This window comes from Bos javanicus, chromosome 4 (assembly GCF_032452875.1).
Source record: "Bos javanicus breed banteng chromosome 4, ARS-OSU_banteng_1.0, whole genome shotgun sequence".
In the NCBI taxonomy this organism is placed as follows: Eukaryota; Metazoa; Chordata; class Mammalia; order Artiodactyla; family Bovidae; genus Bos; species Bos javanicus.
The window spans coordinates 88,402,972-88,414,442 of NC_083871.1; the positions used below are offsets into that span (position 1 = coordinate 88,402,972).

At 37.2% G+C, this 11,471-nt stretch overlaps 1 protein-coding gene and 1 non-coding gene across 3 annotated transcripts in view; one reads left to right on the forward strand and one right to left on the reverse strand.

Annotated features, from left to right (window-relative positions):
* IQUB (IQ motif and ubiquitin domain containing) overlaps positions 1-11,471 on the reverse strand; it is a 78,920-nt gene that overhangs the window by 50,736 nt on the left and 16,713 nt on the right. For both annotated transcript variants that reach the window (XM_061414564.1, XM_061414565.1), the window contains one exon: positions 831-1,041. In XM_061414564.1, coding sequence (XP_061270548.1) covers positions 831-1,041 — 211 coding nt within the window. The remainder of the gene's footprint in view (positions 1-830; positions 1,042-11,471) is intronic.
* Positions 2,447-2,509, forward strand: LOC133246957 (U7 small nuclear RNA). Its single transcript, XR_009736203.1, has one exon. It is a non-coding gene; the product is annotated as a U7 small nuclear RNA (small nuclear RNA).

Here is an 11,471-nt window from a genome sequence, read left to right on the forward strand (position 1 = left end):
GCTTCAAGAAAAATAGTGTATCCTGCTCAAAGTAGTGAGTGATTGGCTTGTACAAATAACTGAGGCTTTTTAACTGTGTCAAGACTAGCACACATCCTGTGGAAGAAATAAGCCATAAAAATCCAACGTGCAGACAATACATATGTGTGTGTGTATGTGTGTGCTGAGTCGCTTCAGTTGTGTCCAACTCTCTGTGACCCTATGGACTGTTTGTTACCCACCAGGCTCCTCGGTACATGGGATTCTCCAGGCAAGGATACTGCAGTGGGTTGTCATGCCCTCCCCCAGGACTTCTTCACACACAGGAATCAAACCCGTGTCTCTTACATCTGCTTCATTGCAGGTGGTTTCTTTACTGTTAGTGCCACCTAGGAAGCCCTATGTATGTGTATACACACATATATATTAATATTTATAATCATTGTAGAGGGGAATAAAAAAGGTTTCTCCTCTGAAGAGGAGAATCAGAGGCAGGGTGCTGGACTGAGGGCTTCAAGACAGTCCAATTCTGAGTTCACAGATTTCTAAGACCATTAAGAGAATCAAACTGGACAATACTTTCTCTTTTTATCTCACAGGGATAAGGATCAAATGAGATAATACACTAAAACTGAATAGTTTATCTTTTGTTAATATAAAAGCATTTTCAGTTTTACTCTGGCCTTAATTCCTGTCCCAAATCTAAGACACTATTCATATTTTAAAATTTTCTAGTCCAGATTCCCCAGACAACTTCTTAAAATAACAAGGTCTTCCTTTTGTCTTTAGTAAACTCATTTTTCCTACTAATGAAAAATTAATATTTTATGCAAAGCCTATTTCAAACTTACGTTCTAGTGCATTATAAAGAAGTTCAAAATCTTCTTTTCTTTGAGGATTATGCCTCCGGTAATAATCCAGTTTCATCCACTCTTCTTTTTCTCTTATCTTCCTGTGTTCTTCCTCTGCTTCCCACTGCAACCTGAACATTTTCCGTCTTCTTAAACCCTCTACCACAACTTTAGCATGCCATCGTCTGTAGTAAGTCTGTATCACAATTATCTATAGTTAAATTAAAGAAAATAAAATATGGTCAACCTTACTAGACAAGGAAAAGAAACAATGATTATTTCTATTGCAATTCAACAACTACTAAAAAATACTGAGTGTCCAGCTTTAGCTGTATGCCATAAATTCTCACATACATTCTAACAGAAATACAATAGCTATCTGACTTTGAAATCTAGTAGCAGGTATACCTTCATAGGAGACAGTTATATGATGTTAAGAGCACAGACTCTGGAACAAAAATTAGTTTAAATCTTCCCTGTTCCTACTACTCACTAGTTAGTTAATTTTTAGTAAGTTACCTGCCATCTCTGTGATTTAGTACCCTCATGGCAAAAGAGTGATAATGACAGTATTATGCATATAAGTGCTTAGCTCAAGCCTGGTACACCACAGGTCCTCAATAAATACTACTCTTGTTATGAATATTAATTTATCTCTAGTTTTTCTTGTCATTAGCTTAGGCTCATATTTTTAAAAAATGGTGCAATCCTAAAGGAAATCAATCCTGAATCTTCACTGGAAGGACTGATGCTGAAGCTGACATTCCAATACTTTGGTCACCTGATGCAAAGAACTGACTCATTGGAAAAGACCCTGATGCTGGGAAAGACTGAAGGCAGGAGGAGAAGGGGATGACAGAGGACAAGATCATTGGATGGCATCACCAACTCAATGGACATGAGTTTGAGCAAGCTCTGGAAGGTGGTGAGGGACAGGAAGACCTGGTGTGCTACAGTCCATGGGGTCACAAGGAGTCAGACATGACTGAGCGACTGAACAACAACCACACAGCAGGGCTTCCTAGGTGGCGCTAGTGGTAAAGAAACCACCTGTCAGTACAGGAGACCTGAGAGACATGCGTTCAATTCCTGGGTCAGGAAGATCCCCTGGGGAGGGCAGGGCAACTCACTCCAGTGTTCTTGCCTGGAGAATCCCATGGACAGAGGAGCCTGGAGAGCTTCAGTCCATGCGGTTGCAAAGAGTCAGACACGACCGAAGTGACTTAGCACACAACCACACAGCACATAAGTTACACATGGAAACCACCAAAGCAAACATGTATTTATTAAATTGTGAGAAAAATATATATGTCTGGAGATACAGTATAGTACTAGAGTCTAAAAAAGCTTGTGACATAAGTGAGAGTTTTTGTTTTTTATTTACTAAACTCATTTTTAAAAAAGTAAAATATAGAGAGGCTAGATCAAGATTGAGGGTAGAGAATAGGCTGACACATCCTTTCCCCTCATCCCAATCCCTAATAATTACATAAAAATTATAGAAGCAGAAATCAGTAAAGACACTGGATCATACTGAAGGAGTCCTCCAACAGAACAGAAACTGTGAAAAAATCCCTTTAAGAAAGGAGACAAGTGGAATAAATTGAAGAAGGAATTAGTGTTATGGCTCTTTTAGAATTTTTCTAGCAGGATTTCCAATCTGTACTGGAAAATCCCCCATGGAGAGAAAACACTGAAGGAACCTACAGCCTAATTATGTACCAGAGAGGCTAGCTAGAAAAAGTGTCTCTAAAATGTTTCAATCCCAGAATTGGTGGATCCTGTGAGGAGAAGGGCAACTAAAAAGATGACTGCTTGATAAATGCAAAAGAGATAGGCTCCTCTAAAGCAATTCAGACAAAGATCACCAGAGGTATTTGCCTCTAAGTTAGGAAACAGTGGGCTTCCCTGGTGGCTCGGATGGTAAAGACTCTACCTGCAATGAAGGAGATGTGAGTTCGATCCCTGAGTCTGGAAGATTGCCTGGAGAAGGGAATGGCCACCCACTCCAGTATTCTTGAGAATTCCATGGACAGAGGAGCCTGGTGGGCTACAGTCCATGTGGTTGTGAAGAGTTGAACACGACCAAGTGACCAGCATACACAAGAGTGGTTAGGGTCCCAGAAGGCTGGTGACACCCAGGATGAATACAAGCCTCCTCTCCAGAAAACTAGATGCCTTCCAGAATTAAGCCTTGCCAATCCCCTAAACCCACTGGGGTTAGTTAGGCTACAGTAAAGAAATATGTTATAACACACTGGACATCAGGAATTTCAAATACTCTGTAATACACCTCCAAGAATAGACAAAGATTTGAAAGGAAACAACAAAATAAAAGGTTCTTCATTTAATGTAGAAGAAATTACATTTGTGTGCAAGAGAATCACTAAAACGAAGGTTCTCAAAGTATGGTGACCAGAGTACCAGCAGCAGCAGAAACTGGAAAATTGTTAGAAAAAAAAATTCTCGGGCCCCACCCCAGAGTTACTGAATTGGAAACTCTGGGGTAGGCATGGATTCTGTATATTCACACATTTTCCAGATGTTCTGATGCCTGCTAAAGGTTAAGAACCATTCTTAAAGAGTAAAATGAAACAAAAAACAAGACCAGCCTAGACAGAGTTAACATTTTCAGAGGGAAAGGAAAGGCCATTGAATCAACAAAAAGGAGCAACAAAAAACTGTGACCAAAGTTTATTTTTTGAAATTAAAAAAAAAAAATCAGTATAGTGAGTTCAGGTTGGGGGCTGTTAAACTTATTGAACTTATTAAAAATACTAAGACCCAGTTGTTTAAACAGCTTTTCCCTTCTCATGTGATAATCTAGGGATTGGGCCTGGATTGCCAAACGGTTTAGGGCCAGTAGGAAGCTCTGTGTGAATATTACAGGTGGCTTCCTCCTTGAATATCTTAGGGGTTGGTCAACTTTTCATCATCTTCTAGCCTGTCGAAAGGGGGAAAAGACAAAAGAACTGCAACCCAATCACTTCAACAGCAGTATCCAGAAGGGGCACACATCATTTCCACTCCCATTTCTTTCCCCAGGCCTCATCAACATAGAAAAGAGGTTGTAAAATGTAGTTTCCAATGTTATGGCCTCTTTTGTGCTGTGCTGTGCTGTGCTGTGCTGTGCTCAGTCATGTCCAATTCTTTGTGACCCCATGGACTACAGCCTGCCAGGCTCCTCTGTCCATGGGATTCTCCAGGAAAGAATACTGCAGTGGGTTGCCATTTCCTCCTCCAGGGGATCTTCCCAACCCAGCAACTGAATCTGCGTATCTTGTGTCTCCTACACTGGCAGGTGGATTCTTTATCATTAGCTTCAAATGGGAAGCCTGTTCTAGTCTCATGCCCAGCTAAAGATTTACTACAATGAGAAGAATGAGTATCAGCCAATAACTATTAATAGAAGTTTATTCTACTAATCTGCAGAATATGTGGAGTCTAAGAGGGAATCAGTAAGCAAGAAACTTAGGCAAGAAAATCTTTTAGAACACAGGGTGAAAGACTGCAAAAATTAGAAAGAATGGAGGAAAATTGAGAAACATGGAAGATAAATGCAGACGTTCCAAAATATGTCTGATACAAGTTTCAGACAGAACAAGGAAAGTTGGATTAGAGAAATAGTTCAAAATATAATAGAAGAACATTTCACCAAACTAAAGAAAGACCCAGACAGAAAGGAACCATCACCAGATCAAAAGCACATTGCAATAAGATTACTTCGTGCTCATTCAGTTATATCCAAATCTTTGCGACCCCATAGACTGTAGCCCGCGAAGTTCCTCTGTCCATGGGATTCTTCAGGCAAGAATACTGGAATGGATTGCCATTTCCTTTTCCGGGGGTTCTTCCTAACCCAGGAATCAAACCTGTGTCTCCTGCATCACAGGCGAATACTTTACCCACTGAGCCATTGGGGAGGCCTACAGATTAAAATCCTAAAAGCTTCGGCAAAGAGGAAACAAAGAACTGAGAATCCCATTTCCATCAGATACACTATCTTTGTACCTGTTTTAATCAAAAACTGCTACAAAGGTATAAAAGAAAATAATTCTGAAAATAAGTTTGAATCTAACCTACTATACCCACTCAAACTAAAACCCAAAATGAGGTTAATTCAATAGGACTTACATGGTTCACCTCAAATGCATAATAATCTCTGAAATAATTACTAGAGATTATGCACTAAGAAGAACAATAAGTTGAAGATGAAAAATTAAAGAAGTGAACAAAAACTTTCAAAAAAGTTTTAAGCTATAACCTTTATTATTTGAAAAAATAATATATAATAACAATGTAAATATATAAGAATAACCTGAAGTCATAATTATATAGTAAATTATAATGATATATATAATTGTAATTTCAATATCAACCCTCACTAAATGGGAAGAGTGAAGGAGGAGGATAAAGAAATGAAAAAAAGCCAGCTACGGTCCTTGACTTATTCATGGAAAAAAATATACAGCCTGATTAAGTATGCATTTGGTATAAAAAAATCAGGGCTTCCCTGGTGGCTCAGATAGTAAAGAATCTGCCTGTAATGCAGCAGACCTGGGTTTTATCCTGTGTTGGAAAGATCCACTGGAGAAGGGAATGGCTATCCACTCCAGTATTCTTGCCTGGAGAATTCCATGGACAGAGGACCCAGGCAGGCTACGGTCCATGGGGTTGCAAAGAGTTAGACACGACTGAGCGACCAACACTTTCACTTTTCATAAAAATTTTAAGCGCATTAAAAAATTTTATGAATAGCCACTAAAAAAATAGAAACAAAGTACCTACTTCTAAACTATTAAAGAACAAAAACATGAAAAGTTTAGTCAAATCAAAAAAGTTAGTAAACTAAGTCAGTAAGTCAAATCAAAAAAGGTAATAAGCAAACAAAAATAAATAAATAAAAAGCAAAATGATATAAATGGAAGGAATGACTAGAGAAATATCAGTAGTCACACATAATATAATCTTATTCACAACAAGAAAGATTTAAAATAAATACTAAGCATTTAGCTTAGTATTAGAAGTTCAAGAATAAAATAAACATGACAAAAAATAGAAAGGAATCAATCAAGATGGTAGAATTTATTAAATGGAAATTTACTCCTTACACTGGCTTTTAACCAATCCCTCTGTCTACAGCTCACATCTCAATTCTCTCTTGCACAGAACCTCCAATTCACTTTCAAGATTCTATGGGACAAATTAATTTGGTTTTTGATGCCATCCCCTTGGCAGGCATTTAGATTTTCACTTTCTCTGCTCAAGTAAGTCAAGTTAACACTTCTCCATCTGCTTTATATAACTTTAAAAAATCGACTGACATTTACTGTTCTCTCTTCTCATATATTCTTTGTTCCTGTATGTTTATAATTTTCTTATTCCTTTAATATCACTTTATCGGAGTCTGAAAAGTGTTGGAGTGAAAACCCGTAGAGAAAACCTAACAGCTTTTCTCTCCTATTTCCATATAAACCTCAATCTTACTCGGGAGCAACAACATAAATCTTTAAAAATGTAATTATCACATACTCCCAACATGGACAGTCACATGACCCAGTTCAGGCCAATGAGCTATAACTTGAATCACTGGCTTTCAGGGGAAATTGCTGAATGGCCTCCATGAGACATGCTCCATGACTTTTCCCTTCTTCTTGCAGATGCAGACATTATGCTGAAGGTTGATAAATCATTTTATCATCACAATAGTAACAAGCTCATGATAATAAGGTGTGTGTGTGTGTGTGTGTGTGTGTGCGTGCACACGTGTGCATGCATTCCATTGTGTCTGACTCTTTGTGACCCCATGGACTGGGGCCTCCAAGCTCCTCTATCCATGGAATCTTCCAGGCAAGAATACTTGAATGGGTTGCCATTTCCTACTCCAGAGGACCTTCCCAACCCAGGGATCAAACCCACGTCTCTTGCATCTCCTACATTGGCAGGCGGATTTTTTCCACTGTGCTGTCTGGGAAGCAATAATAGGATTAATGGAGTGGAAAGGTAACAGGAGTTCAGGTTCCTAATGACATCACAGAGCCACCAGCCAGGCCTCGTACAGCCAAAAATTAATAATTAGTTCGGACTGAGAAAATAAGAATCTATCGAACTCAAATACCAAGCATGAGTAAAGTCAGCTACAAAGTTAATAGGAAATAATATTTCTCCCAAGGACACTCTGCAGCTACAAAATGTCATAACAAACCCCTTCTTTGAGTGACTATGATTTTCTTTTTCTGAGAAACTTTGTTTCCTAAAATCATAATCTATCACAAACTTTGTCTGAAATTAGATCACTAAGGATGAAACATCCCACTCTTGCCTGGGGGATCTACATTATTTTGACAGAAAGAAGCAGCCTTGATTCACAACCAACGTGCTGAACTTCAGAGAAGAAACAACATTCCATATCTCCCTCCTAACTTTGTTACGAAAGCAACAGGACTCTGGTCCATGTCTCAGTCCAGACCTGACATTGATCCATCTACACACAACTTAGTTTTATACCAAAACAGTGTATCAAAATACTGTATCACTTAAATTTCACCAAAACGTCACTCCTCCCCAAAACTCTATAATAGCTCCATCTTCTCCTTTTGTGAGAATTAGTTTCGACTGAAAAAATAAAAATTATTCAGGCTGAAATAACTTTAGGCACTGATAAAGTCAGCTACAAAGTTAGCCCCGTGGTCCCCCTGGTGAGCAGTCTCCCTCAGTGCAGTGAGTCAACAGACACCAGTAAAGGCTCATCTCTCAAGGTCCTGGGCTAATTGGGCTAGAAAGCAGTCTAGATCCAGGTTTCTTGTCACACAAAAAACAAAATCACTGCTTTCAGTTCTTTCTACTGAAGCAAAATGATGCTAGGAGGTAACACAGATAAAATGTATCTGCTTCATATGTCACGTTTAACTGAAATTCCAAATGTTTAATAGGGTAAAGATGTCAGGTTTTAAAAATACAGATACACAAATTTGTGTGTACACAAATACACACAAACTTTAAAACAAAGTTATATTTATGACTATTGGGTGATACAGCCTTCTGTAACAATATATAAAATGCAAAACCATAAAAGGGAATATTATTAATAATAAATTTTACAATAAAGACATCATAAAGTAAGTATGATTGATAGGTTGAGATAAAATATAAAAACATATGTAATATTATAATATCTATAAGGAGACAAAAAATTTTTAATGTTATGTGCTACTATGAAGGGTACTCCAGTACCCTTGCCTGGAAAATCCCATGGATGGAGGAGTGTTATAGACTCCTCCATGGGGTCGCAAAGAGTTGGACACAACTGAGCAACTTCACTTCACTTCACTATGAAGTCAGCACGGAATGGTTTCTGGTCATATAATTTGGTACAATATTCCTGAAAAACACTGGAAATATCTTAAGACTTTTAAAAAGTCATCATTTTTCTCCTACTAATTCAACTTCTAACATCTCTAAGTATTTTTAAATGCACACTACAATTTATAGAGCATTAAAACATGTCTACATGTCCTACAAAACAAAGTAATTACACTGTTTATATTGTGGCATAATATAATGCCATTAAATCATTTATAATAAAAAAGAAAAGGTAGAGAAATGTTTATGATATAATGCTATGTGTACAAGAAACTTCTTTAAAATTCTATGCATAATTATCTCCCAATGGAAAGTAAGAAAAAGAAAAATCTGAGTGAGAAATTTTCTGCTTTTTTTTTAAATAATTAATGCCATTTGCAGGGCTTCCCAGGTGGCACAAGTGGTAAAGAACATGCCTACCATCGCAGGAGACATGAGATGCAGGTTTGACCCCTGGGTCAGGAATATTCTTGCCTGGAGAATTCCATGGATAAAGGAGCCTGGCAGGCTACAGTTCATAGGGCTGCAAAGAGTCGGACACAACTTATCATGCAATGCCATTTGGAAAAACAGAAGGAAAATACCGTATTGACTACGTTCAGGGTTAGAGTCAGATATGAATAAATTTTTGTTTAAAATATATTGTCAGGGAATATCAATAAAGACACAGGGAAAAAAAAACAAGTAGAAATTTGGGGTTTGACAGTAAAACAACTGAAATGAAAACACAAAAAAACATGCTCAACAGCAGAGTTTAACTGGCAAGAGAAAGAATGAATTTAATAATAAATCATTAGAAATTATCCACTCTGAAGAAAAGGGGGAAAAGATAAAGTAAAAGAGACTCAGAGACCTTTAGGATACCATCAACTAAACCAGGGTACTTAAATATAGAGGAAAGTCTTCAAACTGAAAGAAAATTATATGAAATATTAATTTTAACTCAAGTGAGATGTAGGTGATTGCTATTTGCTTTTCTTATTTTTAATAAGCATGTTTAAACAAATATATACATTTAAAACTTAAAAAATAAAAGTCAACTGCATAAAAACAATAATTATAAAAGGAATTATAAGACTTAGAACATACAAAGAACATACATGTTTGTATGATGATAGCACAGATAGCCAAAAGAAGGGATAAACAGAGTTCTATTGAAGCAAAGTTTCAATTTGTATTGAATTTCAGTTAGTATTAATATGAAGTATGTTGCTATAAAACGAGATATATATTCTAATGCCTAAATTACACTTGGAGCAACCACTTAGCAAATGATTTTTTTAAATTCTTAAACAATAAAGCAGTAATGAAAAAAACTTCATTAAAATTGGGCAAAGTATCTGAATATACATTTCTCCTAAAAGTATATATGCAAGTTGTTTATAAGTACATGAAATATATTCTGTATCATTAGCCACAGCATATGCAAATCAAAACCACAATGAGATACCACTTCAAACTCACTAGGATGGCAATAATCCAAAAGTGTTGATAAGGATATGGAGAAATTGGAATCCTTACACACTGATGGTGGGACATAAATACGGTGAAACTGCTTTGGAAAACAGCCTGGAAGTTCCTCAAAAAGTTACAGGGAATTACCATTTGATCTAGCAGTTACATTCCTAGCCATATACCCAAGAGAAATGAAAATACATATCCGTATAAAAATTTTTATGTGAATGATTATAGCAGTTTTATTCCTAATAGCCAACAGGTGGAAAAAAATCAAATGTCCATCAACTGAAAAATGGATAAACAAAATGTGGTGTATATATATTGACCTACCTACAGTAGGTATATACAATTGGGTATATATCATGTGCGTGTGTTAGTCGCTAGTCATGTCTGAATCTTTGCGACCCCATGGACTGTAGCCCACCAGGCTCCTCTATCCATGGCAAGAATACGGGAGTGGATTGCCATTTCCTTCTCCAGGGGATTTTCCTGACCCAGGATCGAACCCGAGTCTCCTGTATTGCAGGCAGATTCTTTACCATCTGAGCTATACGTGTTGCAACACGGAGACTATACACTGTATGATTACATGCATATGAAATATCCAGAATGGGCAAATCAACAGAGGCAGAGAGTATATGAGTGGTTGTCTAAAGCAGAAAGGACTAGGGAAACAGGGTCTGGCTACTGTTAGACGCGGTCTTTCTTTCTGGGATGATGAGTTGTTTAGTCACTAAGTTGTGTCTGACTCTTTTGCAACCCCATGGACTATAGCCCACCAGTCTCCTCTGTTCATGGGATTCTCCAGGCAAGAATACTGGAGTGGGTTGCCATTTCCTTCTCCTGGGGATGTTCCCAACCCATGGATCAAAGTCGCGTCTCCTGCATTGGCAGGTGGATTCTTAACCACTGAGTCACCAGGGAAGTTCTCCAGGATGATGAGAATATTCTAAAATTGATGTGGTAATGGTTGCATAACTCTATTTCCATAGTAAAAAAAAAATTTTTAATCACTGAATTGTACACTTTTTTAAAAAGTACACATTGTATGGAAAATGAAAATTTTAATTTAAAAAAAAAGGATTAAGATGGTACTATAAAACACTTATTTAACATAAAAGAAGGCACTAAATGAACAGGGGAACCAGACAGCCACACAGCATATAGAAAACAAATAGCTGATATACTCTAGTCTTATCAATAGTCACATTATAAATATAAATTTATTAAACAGTCCAATCAAAAGGCAGAGATTATCAGATTGGATAAAGAAACATGATCCAATTATATGCTCTCTAAAAGAAATATACTCTATATTCAAAGCCTCAAATAGATTGAATGCAAAAGGATAAAAAAAGAAAAACAGATCATATAAACAATAATATAAAAGTGATGGAGTGACTTTATTAATATCAGATAAAATTGATTTTAATATCCAATTGATCTATTAGTTTGGAAAGTTCCATATAGGTGATTCAAATGTCAGAGGGTTCAGGCCAAAGGACAGAAGATTGAAGCCAAGGGACAGAGAGGACAAAGCTAATAAAAAGAAAAGGGATTTACCAAAGGAAAGGGAAGGATTAGGAACATTTAGGATTCTGGTTCCTTATCTCGGGTTGTGACTGGAGACAGTGACTGCTTTTTAGTAGCAATAAAACTTAACTTACACTGGACTTTCCAGGTGGCGCTAGTGGTAAGAAAAAAAAAAAAACACTCTCCAACACAGGTGGTTTTAAGACGGGAGTTCAATCCCTAGGTTGGGAAGACAGGAGGAGCCAGTATTGTGGATCAACCCACTCCAGTATTCTTGCCTGGAGAATC